Source organism: Coregonus lavaretus (genome assembly GCF_964263955.1).
Source record: "Coregonus lavaretus genome assembly, contig: HAP1_SCAFFOLD_1854, whole genome shotgun sequence".
Lineage (NCBI taxonomy): Eukaryota > Metazoa > Chordata > Actinopteri > Salmoniformes > Salmonidae > Coregonus > Coregonus lavaretus.
In genome coordinates this window covers 48,383-66,924 of record NW_028156093.1, presented here as the reverse complement: position 1 = coordinate 66,924, position 18,542 = coordinate 48,383, and the positions used below count along the sequence as shown (strand labels likewise).

At 50.5% G+C, this 18,542-nt stretch overlaps 1 protein-coding gene across 1 annotated transcript in view; it reads right to left on the bottom strand.

Moving 5' to 3' along the window:
- LOC311126859 (intermembrane lipid transfer protein VPS13B-like) overlaps positions 1-18,542 on the bottom strand; it is a gene marked incomplete at both ends in the record, with an annotated part of 94,358 nt that overhangs the window by 28,009 nt on the left and 47,807 nt on the right. The window contains one exon of the mRNA XM_084200838.1: positions 7,915-8,271. Within this exon, the coding sequence (XP_084056964.1) occupies positions 7,915-8,271 (357 nt within the window). The remainder of the gene's footprint in view (positions 1-7,914; positions 8,272-18,542) is intronic.

The following is an 18,542-nucleotide window of genomic DNA, read 5'->3' as shown; positions in this document are numbered from 1 at the left end:
CAGACTGTTGATCTAATGTCCTCCTACCCAGGTCAAGGACCATGAGACTGTTGATCTAATGTCCTCCTACCCAGGTCAAGGACCATGAGACAGCAGACTGTTTATCTAATGTCCTCCTACCCAGGTCAAGGACCATGAGACTGTTGATCTAATGTCCTCCTACCCAGGTCAAGGACCATGAGACTGTTGATCTAATGTCCTCCTACCCAGGTCAAGGACCATGAGACAGCAGACTGTTGATCTAATGTCCTCCTACCCAGGTCAAGGACCATGAGACTGTTGATCTAATGTCCTCCTACCCAGGTCAAGGACCATGAGACTGTTGATCTAATGTCCTCCTACCCAGGTCAAGGACCATGAGACTGTTGATCTAATGTCCTCCTACCCAGGTCAAGGACCATGAGACTGTTTATCTAATGTCCTCCTACCCAGGTCAAGGACCATGAGACAGCAGACTGTTGATCTAATGTCCTCCTACCCAGGTCAAGGACCATGAGACTGTTTATCTAATGTCCTCCTACCCAGGTCAAGGACCATGAGACAGCAGACTGTTGATCTAATGTCCTCCTACCCAGGTCAAGGACCATGAGACTGTTTATCTAATGTCCTCCTACCCAGGTCAAGGACCATGAGACAGCAGACTGTTGATCTAATGTCCTCCTACCCAGGTCAAGGACCATGAGACAGCAGACTGTCCTGGCTATCCAAACACACCCTGCTGTGGTATAGTACAGACAGAGAGACTGACAGACAGACATACAGACATGGGTTAGAGATATGATACAGGCTGACTCTCTCTCTGACAGGAGCAACTGGAAACCATTTTGATTTGAGCTACATTGTTGGCTCATCACAGAGTGGGGTCTGATTTAGGGTGTGGGTTTGTCTCTGGCAGACACTATCTGACCACCACGTCCATCATTTATATCATTTAGAACTCCTCTAACAAACTGCTATCGATTAGAGGCCCCATCGTAACAGAGTTACTCCATCCAGAACAGTCCTAACAGAGTACAGGGCTGGGGTATAGAGCTGGAGCTGGAGGAGAGGGGCTGGAGCTGAGGGAGAGGGGCTGGAGTACAGGGCTGGGGGAGAGGGGCTGGAGTACAGGGCTGGGGGAGAGGGGCTGGGGTACAGGGCTGGGGGAGAGGGGCTGGGGTACAGGGCTGGGGTATAGAGCTGGAGCTGGGGGAGACGGGCTGGGATACAGGGCTGTGGCTGCGGTATCGAGCTGGAGCTGGGGTGTAGGGGTGAGGGAGTGGGCTGGAGTATCAGGCTGGAGTATCAAGCTGGAGGTATAAGGGCTGGGGGAGCGAGGGCCTCCATTGGCAGGTCCTTGTTCCAGCTAGCTAGCTGAGGGATTAGGCAGGGTCTTGTTTCAGAGACCTAGTGCCATCTGTTCTCCACCCTCCTCCTCCTCCTCCTCCTCCCCTCCTCCTCCTCCTCCTCCTCCTCCTCCTCCTCCTCCTCCTCTGTTGAACTATAAATGCACCTCTACGTTGGGGACTGTCCGGCCAGAGGACTTCAGCCTCCACTGCTTTTCATTATCACAGGATCCAGTAACACACTGTCAACTTAATCCCTCTTTACTCCATGTCTCCCCTGGCAGAGGGATGCCATGACCATATAAAAAGCCCAGATGTTGCCTGGAGGACAGGGTCTTCACCTCGCTGTGTGGCTGGTTCTACACTGCTCTGGGTTCTCATTCTCTCTATCTAGCTCCCTCCCCCTCTAACCCTGCCCCTAGTGGCATCCTGTGTGTTACCCTGGTCCATTAATATCCAGCTGCCATGGAGAACCAACAGAGTAGCAGAAAATGTCCCTGTCTGTCTGTCTGTCTGTGATCACTCATGCCCCCCCCTATCTCCCCCGAGTGCAATTCCCATTGAGTTATGGAGGCAGCCTTAGCTGTGAATATACGTACGGGAATCACAATCTTTATAATCAGAAAATTCTAAGGTATCTGTTTCTGTGGTCTGAGGTTTGAAGCAGTGTGGAGGGGTCTGATAGAAAAACTAGGTCTCTATCCCAAATGGCACCCTATTCCCTATATAGCGCACTAAGTTGCCATTTGTGACACGCCTAACCCAGAGGACATGATATAGCTTCCGGTACCTCCATCACCACCAGTGATCTGTTAGTAATATAAGTCCTTCCGTCTCACAACACATCAGGAACCACTATCTGTGTTCTGTAGTGACACGTGATACCTCTAGAAATGTATGAGAAACATCTAGAAACCTACAACAACGGAAGAAAAACGTCCATTTCTATTTTAGCCAGAAACCAAAGAACCTTCTGAACTGTTGCTTCTGGAGCTGTGGAGCTGGCGGAGCTGGGGGAGCTGGGGGAGCTGGGGAGCTGGGGGAGCTGGGGGAGCTGCGGAGCTGGGGGAGCTGGGGGAACTGGGGGAGCTGGGGGAGCTGGGGGAGCTGGGGAGCTGCGGAGCTGGGGGAGCTGGGGGAGCTGCGGAGCTGGGGGAGCTGGGGGAGCTGGGGAGCTGGGGGAGCTGGGGGAGCTGGGGAGCTGGGGGAGCTGGGGAGCTGCGGGAGGTGGGGGAGCTGGGGGAGCTGGGGGAGCTGGGGGAGCTGCGGAGCTGGGGGAGCTGGGGGAGCTGGGGGAGCTGGCGGAGCTGGGGAGCTGGGGGAGCTGGGGGAGCTGGGGAGCTGCGGAGCTGGGGGAGCTGGGGGAGCTGCGGAGCTGGGGGAGCTGGGGGAGCTGGGGGAGCTGGGGAGCTGGGGGAGCTGGGGGAGCTGGGGAGCTGCGGAGCTGGGGAGCTGGGGGAGCTGGGGAGCTGGGGGAGCTGGGGAGCTGGAGAGCTGGGGAGCTCCGGTCCCAATGTTTCAGTGCTGTGGAAGAGAAGAGCTCTACTGACTAAGAGCTCGTCCCAAATGGCACCCTATTCCCTATATAGCGCACTACTTTTCCAGTGTCCCCCTGATTCGCCACAACAAAGTCCGCCTGATTGAACACAGGAAACGGCCCAAGATGCATCACTGTTGAGGACTCCAACCCATAACCACAACGTAACCAAGGAGGAATAACCCATAGGGCTCTGATCAAAAGTAGTACACTATATAGCGAATAGGGTGCCATTTGGAAACACAGCCTGGGTCAGGCTAGGAACAAACGTTTCAGTGGGTCTCCATAAACATCAGTCCGACTAGTGAACGTGAAGCCCTGCACCAAGTGGACATGGTGTTTACAGTAAACAACAGAATGAACACTTAGTGATAAATCTCTTTTAGACAGGCGAGATGTCAGAACCCCACGGCTAAAAAATATTCATCCTCCAACTAGGGATTAGCTTTCATAGCAACACATCTCTCTCTCTCTCTCTCTCTCTCTCTCTCGCTCTCTCTACTTTGCATCGTTTTTTCCATTGTTTTTCCATGCTGAGTGTTTTTGACTGTGTTTATCAAAGTCAACACATCAAAAATGGATGAAAGCTGAAAAGCTGGTGAAAATCAGAGCGGCCCGCAGCGTCAAGAATGTTCTCACTGCGGAGTTATGTAGATTTGAGTAAACAAGTGCAAATTGTTGAGGTTTTAATTAAAATATTTGACAATCATTTTATCTGAAGTAACCCTATATAACATCTGTAGAGCAGATGCGTTTAAGAGCCCAGAGAAACTCTGTCCTCCCCCGCTCCCTCCCTCAATCCCCACCCCCTCTAACCCCCTCTGTTCTTCTCAGTACAGGGAACAGAAGTGACTCTCAGAGTTTCCAGACCCCAATATGCCTTTCTACCCATCTCCTGTTATTGGCCCTATAGTAGGTTGACACTGCCAGGACATATCTTGGACCTCCCTCCCCCCAGTGACAGAACTCTCTGGTCCAGGTACCAACCATAACATGTTAATGTGTTGAACAGTGACAGAACTCTCTGGTCCAGGTACCAACCATAACATGTTAATGTGTTGAACAGTGACAGAACTCTCTGGTCCAGGTACCAACCATAACATGTTAATTTGATGAACAGTGACAGAACTCTCTGGTCCAGGTACCAACCATAACATGTTAATGTGATGAACAGTGACAGAACTCTTTGGTCCAGGTACCAACCATAACATGTCAGTGTGTTAAACAGTGACAGAACTCTCTGGTCCAGGTACCAACCATAACATGTTAATGTGTTGAACAGTGACAGAACTCTCTGGTCCAGGTACCAACCATAACATGTTAATGTGTTGAACAGTGACAGAACGCTCTGGTCCAGGTACCAACCATAACATGTTAATGTGTTGAACAGTGACAGAACTCTCTGGTCCAGGTACCAACCATAACATGTTAATTTGATGAACAGTGACAGAACTCTCTGGTCCAGGTACCAACCATAACATGTTAATGTGATGAACAGTGACAGAACTCTTTGGTCCAGGTACCAACCATAACATGTCAGTGTGTTAAACAGTGACAGAACTCTCTGGTCCAGGTACCAACCATAACATGTTAATGTGATGAACAGTGACAGAACTCTCTGGTCCAGGTACCAACCATAACATGTCAGTGTGTTAAACAGTGACAGAACTCTCTGGTCCAGGTACCAACCATAACATGTTAATTTGATGAACAGTGACAGAACTCTCTGGTCCAGGTACCAACCATAACATGTTAATGTGATGAACAGTGACAGAACTCTTTGGTCCAGGTACCAACCATAACATGTCAGTGTGTTAAACAGTGACAGAACTCTCTGGTCCAGGTACCAACCATAACATGTTAATGTGATGAACAGTGACAGAACTCTCTGGTCCAGGTACCAACCATAACATGTCAGTGTGTTAAACAGTGACAGAACTCTCTGGTCCAGGTACCAACCATAACATGTTAATGTGATGAACAGTGACAGAACTCTCTGGTCCAGGTACCAACCATAACATGTTAATGTGATGAACAGCGACAGGTCTTCTTGATGTGCATGACACAACACCAATGCAGCCGTTGTTCTTGGCGGACGGTGGTTTACGTGCGTACAGAGAAACAGAGAAACGGTATTGGATCTGAGAGAGTAGCTCTTTGGCTTTTCCTCCTCTTCTCTCAACACAGCTTTAGGGAGGCAACCTTGACAAACCCTCTGGAAACATCAAAACACCACATGGAGATTAACAAACAATATAAACAGCAGAAACAGAGAGCTTTACTCAGAGAGGTCTGGTCAGGACTGGTCTGAGAACATTATCCACTCCTAACGTCAGAGTAACATTCTGTTAAGTGAGGTTCAGCCCTCTGGTCTGGGTATTGGAGGACACAGGAACTAGACTGCATCCAAAATATCACCCTATACCCTATAAAGTGCACTACTTTTGACCAGAGCCCTATGGGGTAGTGCACTACTTTGACCAGAGCCCTATCGGATATTGCACTAGATAGTGAAAAGGGTGCCATTTAGGAAACAGACAATATCTAGTCTGAACAGGAACAGGTCATTCCCCCATGGTAATGTCGTGGTTACGGGCCGGAGAACACAACAGTGATGCATCATGGTCCGTTTCCTGTGTTCTATCAGGAGGACTTTGTTGTGGCGAACCAGAACCACAGAGACCTTTGCCCTTCCAGCTATGCCTCACCCAGGTCACATGACAGGGGCTTGGACTCTACAAATCTTTCATTGAGAGTATTTTAACCTCGTGTACTGTTTGGTGGTTTGGTAATACCGCTGTCAGCCAGAAAAAATATGTTGAGAAGGATTATAGCCACAGAAAGCAAGGTACCAGGAGTCAGACAGACAGGCTTGATGAGATCTTTAAGGTCAGGTCAGACCCAAGCCACCCCCTGTGCCTGGACTTTGAACTAATCCCCTCTGGGTGCAGGTATAGGGCAGCCCCCTGCCTGCAGGAAAAACAAGACTACATAATTATTTGTGTAATATCTCTCCTAATCAGCTGGTTAATGTTCCTATCACTAAGGAGTGATATCTCTCCTAATCAGCTGGTTAATGTTCCTATCACTAAGGTGGGATATCTCTCCTAAACAGCTGGTTAATGTTCCTATCACTAAGGAGTGAAATCTCTCCTAATCAGCTGGTTAATGTTCCTATCACTAAGCTGGATCTCTCCCCTAATCAGCTGGTTAATGTTCCTATCACTAAGGTGTGATATCTCTCCTGAACAGCTGGTTAATGTTCCTATCACTAAGGTGTGATATCTCTCCTAATCAGCTGGTTAATGTTCCTATCACTAAGGTGTGATATCTCTCCTAATCAGCTGGTTAATGTTCCTATCACTAAGGTGTGATATCTCTCCTAATCAGCTGGTTAATGTTCATATCACTACGGTGTGATATCTCTCCTAATCAGCTGGTTAATGTTCCTATCACTAAGCTGGATCTCTCCCCTAATCAGCTGGTTAATGTTCCTATCACTAAGGTGTGATATCTCTCCTAAACAGCTGGTTAATGTTCCTATCACTAAGGTGTGATATCTCTCTTAATCAGTTGGTTAATGTTCCTATCACTAAGGAGTGATATCTCTCCTAATCAGCTGGTTAATGTTCATATCACTACGGTGTGATATCTCTCCTAATCAGCTGGTTAATGTTCCTATCACTAAGGTGGGATATCTCTCCTAATCAGCTGGTTAATGTTCCTATCACTAAAGTGTGATATCTCTCCTAAACAGCTGGTTAATGTTCCTATCACTAAGGAGTGAAATCTCTCCTAATCAGCTGGTTAATGTTCCTATCACTAAGGTGTGATATCTCTCCTAATCAGCTGGTTAATGTTCCTAACACTAAAGTGTGATATCTCTCCTAAACAGCTGGTTAATGTTCCTATCACTAAGGTGTGATATCTCTCCTAAACAGCTGGTTAATGTTCCTATCACTAAGGAGTGAAATCTCTCCTAATCAGCTGGTTAATGTTCCTATCACTAAGGTGTGATATCTCTCCTAATCAGCTGGTTAATGTTCCTAACACTAAAGTGTGATATCTCTCCTAAACAGCTGGTTAATGTTCCTAACACTAAAGTGTGATATCTCTCCTAAACAGCTGGTTAATGTTCCTATCACTAAGCTGGATCTCTCCCCTAATCAGCTGGTTAATGTTCCTATCACTAAGGTGTGATATCTCTCCTAATCAGCTGGTTAATGTTCCTAACACTAAAGTGTGATATCTCTCCTAAACAGCTGGTTAATGTTCCTATCACTAAGGTGTGATATCTCTCCTAATCAGCTGGTTAATGTTCCTATCACTAAAGTGTGATATCTCTCATAAACAGCTGGTTAATGTTCCTATCACTAAGCTGGATCTCTCCCCTAATCAGCTGGTTAATGTTCCTATCACTAAGCTGGATATCTCTCCTAATTTATTTTATATTTTAGTCATTTTAGCAGACGCTCTTATCCAGAGCGACTTACAGTTAGTGAGTGCATACATTTTCCATACTAATCAGCTGGTTAATGATCCTATCCACCCAGTAAGGTCAGCAGGCTGCTCTTCTTTCAGCTGTATATACTCTATATAACTGGCATCAAGCTGGATTGCCAATGAGTTGCTTACTGTATGTATTGGTCTGGTCATTTCCTGAACACCACTATGAACATGACACTGCAACACATTGTCCCCAAAGGGACAAAGTCAGTAAAGTAAAGTTCTGAGGTCAGAAAACAAGCTGTGTCTCTTCATGTCCTGTTATGACCTTGCATGGCTCATAGTACTGTAATGGGACTTCACTTCCCAGGTGCCTCAAGGTGTACTCCTCAAAGAACAGAGGTAGAGGAACCTGAGCTGCCCCTGAGACAATAAAATCGAGAGAGAGAGAGAGAGAGAGAGAGAGAGAGAGAGAGAGAGAGAGAGAGAGAGAGAGAGAGAGAGAGAGAGAGAGAGAGAGAGAGAGAGAGAGAGAGAGAGAGAGAGAGAGCTGCATTTTTCAACTGTTTAAAGAAAATACGGAAGATAAATCGTTAAAGCTCTTACCGTCTAGCTTGGGCCCAGTCTTCATGTTCATGGTACCCTTCATGGCCGACACCGACCAGGTCAGGCTGGGCCGGGCAGGGTGCGACTCGGTCTCCATGACAACCACGATCTGGGTGGTGCGTAGGGACACCTTGTGGAAGGGTGCCAAGGACCTCAGGGAGCTGAGGTGGGAGGGGTCGGGCCGAGGGTGGGAGGTGGAGGAGGTCCTACTGGGGGAGGAATGAGGGGTGGAGGGGGGTTTGGGAGCCTCCCAGTAGTGTTCAGGTAGGACCTTCCTCAGGTAGGCCTTGGCCTGCTCCAGTTTCACCAGTGTAGGGTTCACCTTCAGGGGCCGGGAAAGCTCCACGTTCAGCTCCGCTGGAGGAACAGGAGAGAGAGTTTCCTTAATACAAAACATTAACAGAAGAGAGAGAGGAGAGAGAGTTACCGTAATACAAAATATGAACAGAAGAGAGACAGGAGAGAGAGTTACCGTAATACAAAATATGAACAAAAGAGAGACAGGAGAGAGAGTTACCGTAATACAAAATATGAACAGAAGAGAGACAGGAGAGAGAGTTACCGTAATACAAAATATGAACAGAAGAGAGACAGGAGAGAGAGTTACCGTAATACAAAATAAGAACAGAAGAGCTTTAGCTTTTATGTTCCATGTGGAAATTAGCCACATTGTTTATGAGCAGAGAGGTTGCTGAGCTCTAAGCAGGTCAGTTTAGGTGGAGAGAGAGTAGAGAGAGATCTTTCCTAAGAGGAGATGTCGTAGAGGCAGATCTTTCCTAAGAGGAGGCGTCAGTTTAGGTGGAGAGAGAGTAGAGAGAGATCTTTCCTAAGAGGAGGTGTCAGTTTAGGTGGAGAGAGAGCAGAGGGAGATCTTTCCTAAGAGGAGGGGTCAGTTTAGGTGGAGAGAGAGCAGAGGGAGATCTTTCCTAAGAGAAGGGGTCAGTTTAGGTGGAGAGAGAGTAGAGGGAGATCTTTCCTAAGAGGAGGGGTCAGTTTAGGTGGAGAGAGAGAGCAGAGGGAGATCTTTCCTAAGAGGAGGGGTCAGTTTAGGTGGAGAGAGAGCAGAGGGAGATCTTTCCTAAGAGGAGGGGTCAGTTTAGGTGGAGAGAGAGCAGAGGGAGATCTTTCCTAAGAGGAGGGGTCAGTTTAGGTGGAGAGAGAGCAGAGGGAGATCTTTCCTAAGAGGAGGGGTCAGTTTAGGTGGAGAGAGAGCAGAGAGAGATCTTTCCTAAGAGGAGGGGTCAGTTTAGGTGGAGAGAGAGAGCAGAGGGAGATCTTTCCTAAGAGGAGGGGTCAGTTTAGGTGGAGAGAGAGCAGAGGGAGATCTTTCCTAAGAAGAGGGGTCAGTTTAGGTGGAGAGAGAGCAGAGGGAGATCTTTCCTAAGAGGAGGGGTCAGTTTAGGTGGAGAGAGAGCAGAGGGAGATCTTTCCTAAGAGGAGGGGTCAGTTTAGGTGGAGAGAGAGCAGAGGGAGATCTTTCCTAAGAGGAGGCGTCAGTTTAGGTGGAGAGAGAGCAGAGGGAGATCTTTCATAAGAAGAGGGGTCAGTTTAGGTGGAGAGAGAGCAGAGGGAGATCTTTCCTAAGAGGAGGGGTCAGTTTAGGTGGAGAGAGAGCAGAGGGAGATCTTTCCTAAGAGGAGGGGTCAGTTTAGGTGGAGAGAGAGCAGAGGACCATGAGTGATAAAAACATGACTTTACAGCTACACAACCATGTTTCATTACTGTTATGTGGTGTACTGCACTGGCACACACTCCCTTCCTCCTGTCCTCTCCCCTCCCCTGTTTATCCTATACAACGCCAAACCAACTTGATACAGAACAACTTGATCCCTGATCGTATCTAAACCTTGAGATACTGAACAGTACCACGTTGTCCATGGCAGGGATTGAACCCCTAGACCATTTAATCACTAGTGCTGCAGAAAAGAGCTTTGACAAAGCGGCCTGATTCTCGCATGATAACATGACACTGTGGAATAGACTCCTCTCCTCTCGCCAACACATAAATCCCTGATCCTCTCTCTCTCTCTCTGTCTGCCCAGCCCTCCTCTCCTGTCCTCTCCCCTCCCCTCCTCTGGCCAACACATAAATCAGTCCTCAGCCCGGCCTTCAGACAGTCCAGTGGAATCTCCACAGACAGACAGATGAATTAACTCCATACTGTTTTACACCACTTCCCTTCCATTATCCCTGTTTTCCACTTTGTCATGATGGGGTGGGAAGCAGCACTCCCTATCCCCCCTATCCCCCTGTCCCCCCTGCCTTCAGAACAAGCCCAGCTGTTTTCTATGGTCTCATTAAGGCCTCAGTGTTTAGTGGGTTTAAGGCTTCAGCCTCCTGTCTCCTCCACCAGGTAGTAGCAGTCCAGGACATGAGAAGGAACGCAGCCAACAGGACAACACATGTAGCCAAGAGGAGGAGAAGAGGAGGAGGGGAGAGGAGGAGAAGGAGGAGGGGGACAAGGAGGGGGAGGAGGTGGGTGGGGAGGATGAGGAGGGGGACAAGGAGGGGGAGGAGGAGAGGGAAGAGGCGGAGGAGGAGAGGGAAGAGGAGGAGGAGGAGGAGGAGGAGGAGAGGGAAGAGGAGGAGGAGGGGGAGGAGGGGGGGGGGAGGAGGAGGAGGCGAGGGAAGAGGAGGAGGAGGGTGGGGAGGAGGATACTTCCATTCACCCCAGTGGATGTGGAGATGGGAGAGAGGGAGGTGAGGGATGGAGGCCGGAAAGGAGGAATCTGCTGTACAATGTATCTTATATCATTTCCAGTTCACTTATCAGCAGGAAAGTTTCCAGCTGTGAAATAAATAGCTCATGTGCTGTTGCTCATCCTGAGGTTTTCTCCTCTCCTCTCTCTAACCATGTTAAGCTGTTTCATATCACCTTAGAGCAGAGAGAAAGCGAGTGTGAGAGAAGAGAGAGAGAGAGAGAGAGAGAGAGAGAGAGAGAGAGAGAGAGTTGCAGACAGAGCAACCTGTTGTTGATTATGCTGCGTAGCATACAGATCCACAGGAGGCTACAGCACTTCTCCTCCCGGTGGTTTTATTCCTGTATAACCTGTCAGTCTGTCAGCCAGTCCACCTGGCTGTTTACTGGGCTGCAGGGATGCTGCTGATACTGGTGGACCAGGTCCACATCCAGCTGCAACTGGGCCAGGCCAGCTCAATGGCACCACCAACCGGGCCGGGCCGGGCCAGCTCAATGGCACCACCAACCGGGCCGGTCCAGCTCAATGGCACCACCAACCGGGCCGGGCCGGGCCAGCTCAATGGCACCACCAACCGGGCCGGGCCAGCTCAATGGCACCACCAACCGGGCCAGGCCAGCTCAATGGCAGCTTAACCGGCACCACCAACCGGGCCAGGCCAGCTCAATGTCACCACCAACCGGGCCAGGCCAGCTCAATGGCACCACAAACCAGGCCAGCTCAATGGCAACACATAGGCAGCAACACCCTAACCTTTATAGGAGCTAGTTAACGCTCTGCTAATGCTCTGCACAGGAATCCTGATTGGTTAGAGTCCATAGATATACACTGAGTGCTCTTTCCATGACATAGACTGACCAGGTGAATACAGGTGACAGCTATGATCCCTTATTGATGTCACTTGTTAAATCCATTTCAACATGGACCAGCATCCCTATGGAACGCTTTTGACACGTTGTAGATTCCATGCCCCGACGAATTGAGGCTGTTCTGAGGGTAAAAGGGGGTGCAACTCAACATTAGGAAGGTGTTCCTAATGTTTTGTATAATCAGTGTAGCACATAAAATGTTCAAGAAAGCGGAATAGCTGTGTGTGGAATGCAGTGTTGTTAAAGGCAGAGGTATTTAAATGATGCCATTAGTGATGCACACAATGTATGGCACAGGAGGGTCTGAAATCAATCAGAGGGTCGACAGCTTTATGAAATGCCCCCCCCCAAGGTTCCATTCTATGGCCTGTCGTTTTTACACTGTATATTGGAGGGAATGTAAAATCTGATATTTGTGCACTATCCGATTCATCTTTTTACTCCACAGTCCTTTTTGGAGAGCTTTTCCACTCCTCTCCGCCTATTAACACCAGAGATAGCTGGATGTGTTCGTGTGAACTCTGAAGAACCTCTTTCTCTCCAGGCATCCAGAGATAGGGGCCACAGACAGTGCTCCAGCCCCCAGCCTGCCCTCCCTGCTCCCCCAGCCACATCTGCACAGCTTTCCTCCCTGGCCTGGCCCTGGTTCCTCCAACATCCAACAGAGTAGATCACGGAGCAGAGCAGAGCAGCTTTTATGGAGATGGAACGCTGTCAAAAGATGAATCTCATCAGAACTCTAATAAATGAATACGGTCACATGCAGGCTACACATCCATGTCATTATCCTCAGTTCACAATCTCTGGGGCTGCGGCCCAAATGGTACCCTATTCCCTATATAGTGCACTACTTGAATGGGCCCAGGTCAAACGTAGTGCCCTATATAAGGAACAGGGTGTGGTTTGGGAGGGATGCTGTGAGTGGGAGCGCTCTGACACGGCACCACAGTGCATCCATGTGTTTCCACTCTGCAGGTTGAGAAGGATGAAACTGATCCTCACAACAAAACACATCAACTATTAACAAGCAGAGACGGATTTATAGCTATCACAGGGAAAACTACAAATCCTTTGTGGATGGAGCCTAATCCAGGAAATTCCAGGCGGATAGAATCTGCTATGTCATCAGGATAAGGACCTCTCTCTCTGCACGATACTAAGCAGCTAACCTCTCCAGCTTTTTACACCCAGGTCCTATAGGATTCTCTGGAAGTCCAGTCAGCTCTTACCCCTCTACTTCCTGCCACGTTTAACGTGTTGCCTTCAAACGTAGCCTCTTTGAGCTCACCGTGTGCTAAGAGAGGAGAAAAGGCAGGACTCGTGGAAGAAAGATGGCGGAACTTCCGCCGTGTCGTTGGGATGTCAAAAGAAGGCCTTGTTCAGGAGTGACGTTCCTTTCGCTTCTCGCGCAAGTGTTTTTATTAGGAACACCCTTCCTTTCAATCAAACACAAAGTGCTGCTTTAACCCACCAGCGGACTGTCAGTGCTGCTTTAACCCACCAGCGGACTGTCAGTGCTGCTTTAACCCACCAGCGGACTGTCAGTGCTGCTTTAACCCACCAGCGGACTGTCAGTGCTGCTTTAACCCACCAGCGGACTGTCAGCGCTGCTTTAACCCACCAGCGGACTGTCAGTGCTGCTTTAACCAGAGGACTGTCAGTGGTTCTTTAACCAACAGTCAGTGTTGCTTTAACCCTGCCGAGGACTGTCAGTGTTGCTTTAACCCAGCCGAGGACTGTCAGTGATGCTTTAACCCAGCCGAGGACTGTCAGTGGTGCTTTAACCCACCAGAGGACTGTCAGTGGTGCTTTAACCCAGCCGAGGACTGTCAGTGTTGCTTTAACCCAGCCGAGGACTGTCAGTGCTGCTTTAACCCAGCAGAGGACTGTCAGTGGTGCTTTAACCCAGCCGAGGACTGTCAGTGTTGCTTTAACCCAGCCGAGGACTGTCAGTGCTGCTTTAACCCAGCCGAGGACTGTCAGTGGTGCTTTAACCCACCAGAGGACTGTCAGTGCTGCTTTAACCAGAGGACTGTCAGTGCTGCTTTAACCCACCAGCTGACTGTCAGTGCTGCTTTAAACAGAGAACTGTCAGTGGTGCTTTAATCAGATGACTGTCAGTGCTGCTTTAATCAGAGGACTGTCAGTGCGTGGCCTACCAAGAATAGAGCAACAACCCAAGAAGGTGGAGTGGCTTCCACATATCTTAAGGTATAGCGCTAATTTAAACCTCATACCTTAAAGTATATCGCTAATTTAAACCTCATACCTTAAGGTATAGCGCTAATTTAAACCTCATACCTTAAGGTATAGCGCTAATTTAAATCTCATACCTTAAGGTATAGCGCTAATTTAAACCTCATACCTTAAGGTATAGCGCTAATTTAAACCTCATACCTTAAGGTATAGCGCTAATTTAAACCTCATACCTTAAGGTATAGCGCTAATTTAAACCTCATACCTTAAGGTATAGCGCTAATTTAAACCTCATACCTTAAGGTATAGCGCTAATTTAAACCTCATACCTTAAGGTATAGCGCTAATTTAAAAAGGCTGGGTCCTCAGCCCCTACTGCCCAGACTCTACTAGTGCTGGGTACACTGAGAGATCAAGGTCTGACACAGCAACACACACACATACACACGTTATGGCATGACATGGAGATCAAACACGCCTGTTACCATGGTTACCATGCCTCTCTGTGAAGAGATCACTCACGGTGACCCTGTGGCGAACCTGCGGAGACCACAGTCTGGTCGTGTGTATGTGTGCCCCAGTCTGGTCTGGTCTGCAGCACTGGTTCTGGTTCTGTTTTCATTCCCTAACCCTAACCACTGGTTCTGGTTCTGTTTTCATTCCCTAACCCTAACCACTGGTTCTGGTTCTGTTTTCATTCCCTAACCCTAACCACTGGTTCTGGTTCTGTTTTCATTCCCTAACCCTAACCACTGGTTCTGGTTCTATTTTCATTCCCTAACCCTAACCACTGGTTCTGGTTCTGTTTTCATTAACCCTAACCACTGGTTCTGGTTCTATTTTCATTCCCTAATCCTAACCACTGGTTCTGTTTTCATTCCCTAACCCTAACCACTGGTTCTGGTTCTGGAGTGAGAGGTGTGGAGATGGGGGCAGAGAAGAGGAGATGGGGGGGGTTCCACAATGTGGTAAGTAGGGAAGAGGGTGGAGAGGCCCAGGAGGAGGGGTGTGATTGGGGGGGTATCAGGTGGTGAGTAGGGGAGGCCCAGGGGAAAGGAGGAGGAGGATGGTGGAGGTCTGGCTATTCCTCCAGGGTTCCCACCAGGGAGGCTGACTGGCCTCAGTCAGGTAAGGCCACCGACATATCATCATCTGACTCTTATTAGCAGCGTTTTGGCTGGTTGTGAGGGGCAGAGGGTTGAAGAGGGGTAGAGGGCTACAGAGGGTGGAGGAGGGGTAGAGGACTACAGAGGGTTGAGGAGGATTGAGGGGGGGTAGAGGGCTGAGGAGGTTTGAGGGGGGTAGAGGGCTGAGGAGGGTTGAGGGGGGTAGAGGACTACAGAGGGCTGAGGAGGGTTGAGGGGGGTAGAGGGCTGAGGAGGGTTGAGGGGGGTAGAGGGCTGAGGAGGGTTGAGGGGGGTAGAGGGCTGAGGAGGGTTGAGGGGGGGTAGACGACTACAGAGGGCTGAGGAGGGTTGAGGGGGGTAGAGGACTACAGAGGGCTGAGGAGGTTTGAGGGGTGTAGAGGACTACAGAGGGCTGAGGAGGGTTGAGGGGGGTAGAGGGCTGAGGAGGGTTGAGGGGGGGTAGAGGGCTGAGGAGGGTTGAGGGGGGTAGAGGGCTGAGGAGGGTTGAGGGGGGTAGAGGGCTGAGGAGGGTTGAGGGGGGGTAGAGGGCTGAGGAGGGTTGAGGGGGTAGAGGGCTGAGGAGGGTTGAGGGGGGTAGAGGGCTGAGGAGGGTTGAGGGGGGTAGAGGGCTGAGGAGGGTTGAGGGGGTAGAGGGCTGAGGAGGGTTGAGGGGGGGTAGAGGGCTGAGGAGGGTTGAGGGGGTAGTGGGCTGAGGAGGGTTGAGGGGGGTAGAGGGCTGAGGAGGGTTGAGGGGGGTAGAGGGCTGAGGAGGGTTGTATACAGGTCTGACAACAGCGCTGTGCTCTGATGGCTTGACGCTCTCCAGCAACCCAAAACTGTAATGGTTCCAATTTGTTCCAGCTAATTTATCACCTGCCTGTTGGGTAGATGACTGCTGGCTAGGAGAACCTGGTCCTCTCTCTCTCTCTCTCTCTCTCTCTCTCTCCAACTGGTAGCTGTTACTCCTCCAACCTTCTCTCATTGACCCTTTCATACAAGAGAATGAGACAGAAAATGGAGAGTGAGCAGGAAACTCACCCGGGACCTCTAGGGCCGACAGAAGACTGTCAGGAAGAGAAGAAGAAGGGAGAGGGGGATTGAAGAGGAGGAGAGGGCTGGTCAAGCTTTGAACCCTCACTGCAGCTGCCTTCCTCTGTGTGTGTGTGTTGTGTTGTGTGTGTGTGTGTGTGTGTGTGTGTGTGTGATGAGCAGGCCACGCGGCACAGCGAGGCGAGGCATGGTGAGGGTCAGATCTGAAACCTCATCCCGTTTACATCCCAGTACACACACACACACACACACACGTTACAAGTGTTTCCACTCTGCAGGTTACATCCTTGGAAGGGGAGCTGTGATTGGTCTCGCCCTGTGCTCTCTGTAAACGCTGGGTAAATTGCTGGCAGCTTGCTGTAAACACATGAACACGCTGTACACTAGCTGTGGCCTTGTGGCGGTCTGGTCTGGTCTGATGGCGGTTTGCGCCTTGTTTGAAAGAGACGGAGAGTGAAACAGAAACAGCATCAAATCAGAGGGGCCTTAGGGAACAGAACAGAATACTACCTGGGCTATGTCCCAAATGGCACCCTATTCCCTATATAGTGCACTACTTTTGACCAGAGCCCTATGGCTCTGGGCCACTTTATAAAGTAGTGCACACAAAACCTTTTTATCCTCCCTCCCTCCCTCCCTCCCTCCCTCCCTCCCTCCCTCCCTCCATCCATCCATCCATCCATCCACAGGAAGAGGCTGCTCTCCCCTCCCTCCCTCTCTCCCTCCCTCCCTCCCTCCCTCCATCCACAGGAAGAGGCTGCATTCCTCTCCCTCCCTCCCTCTCTCCATTCACAGGAAGAGGCTGCTCTCCTCCCTCCCTCCCTCCCTCCATCCATCCACAGGAAGAGGCTGCTCTCCCCTCCCTCCCTCCCTCCCTCCATCCATCCACAGGAAGAAGCTGCTCTCCCCTCCCTCCCTCCACAGGAAGAGGCTGCTCTTCTCCCTCCCTCCCTCCACAGGAAGAGGCTGCTCTCCTCTCTCCCTCCCTCCCTCCCTCCCTCCATCCACAGGAAGAGGCTGCTCACCTCTCTCCCTCCCTCCCTCCCTCACTCCATCCACAGGAAGAGGCTGCTCTCCTCTCTCCCTCCCTCCCTCACTCCATCCACAGGAAGAGGCTGCTCTCCTCTCTCCCTCCCTCACTCCATCCACAGGAAGAGGCTGCTCTCCTCTCTCCCTCCCTCCCTCCCTCCCTCCCTCCCTCTCTCCATCCACAGGAAGAGGCTGCTCTCCTCTCTCCATCCCTCTCTCCGTCCACAGGAAGAGGCTGCTCTCCTCTCTCCCTCCCTCTCTCCATCCATAGGAAGAGGCTGCTCACCTCTCTCCCTCCCTCCCTCCCTCTCTCCATCCACAGGAAGAGGCTGCTCTCCTCTCTCCCTCCCTCCCTCCCTCCATCCACAGGAAGAGGCTGCTCTCCTCTCTCCCTCCCTCCCTCCCTCACTCCATCCATAGGAAGAGGCTGCTCTCCTCTCTCCTCCCCTCCCTCCCTCCCTCTCTCCATCCACAGGAAGAGGCTGCTCTCCTCTTTCCCTCCCTCCCTCTCTCCATCCACAGGAAGAGGCTGCTCTCCTCTCTCCCTCCCTCCCTCCATCCACAGGAAGAGGCTGCTCTCCTCCCTCCCTCCCTCCCTCCCTCCCTCCCTCTCTCCATCCACAGGAAGAGGCTGCTCTCCTCTCTCCCTCTCTCCCTCCCTCCCTCACTCCATCCACAGGAAGAGTCTGCTCTCCTCCAGAGCCAGTAAACCAAACAGCACAGCTAATTGAGAATGCCTTCCTCCTCCACTCTCGAGTCTCCCGTGTTTCTAAAGGGAGGTAGATAGGGGTGAGGGAGGGAGGGAGAGAGGAGCGGGTAGGGAGGGAGGGATGGAGGGAGTAGAGGGGGGAGCGGGTAGGGAGGGAGGGAGGAGTGGGGGAAGAGGGAGGGAGGGAGGGAGGGAGGGAGGGAGGGAGGGAGGAGAGGGAGGGAGGGACCAGTAGTAGCATGTAAGGACAGAACCTGACGCAGGGCTATCCCTCACTGGGCCTGGATCCTTTCTGAACCTAGTGTGTGTGTGTGTGTGTGTGTGTGTGTGTCATGCTCCAGACAAGGCTGCTGTCTCTTCAACGGTTCAAGGTGAACAGCTCAGTGTTACTGAACCCATGGATTGATATGATCTCACTGATCTACAAAGCCACAGCATAGTTAGTCATGTAACTACATAACTATCTACAGTACCGCCAGGTAATCATGTTTTACATAATAACTTAATCACTACAAGACCATCAGACATCCTGTGCAGTCTCTCACAAGAACCACAACTGACAATGAAGGTTAGAGGACATGACAGAAATATGTCCACCACATACAGGATCTGAATTGATTGGACCTCAAGACAGCACTCACATAGCTGAACATGTGGGTTTGTATGTGCTTGTGTGGGTGTGTGTGTGTGTGGTGTGTGTGTGTGTGTGTGTGTGTGTGTGTGTGTGTGTGTGTGTGTGTCTGGTGTGTGTGTGTGTGTGTGTGTGTGTGTCTGGTGTGTGTGGTGTCTGGCGTGTGTGTGTGTGTGTGTGTGTGTGTGTGTGTGTGTGTGTGTGTGTGTGTGTGTGTGTGGTGTCTGTGTGTGTGTGTGTGTGTGTGTGTGTGTGTGTGTGTGTGTGTGTGTGTGTGTGTGTGTGTGGTGTGGTGTGGTGTGGTGTGTGTGTGTGTGT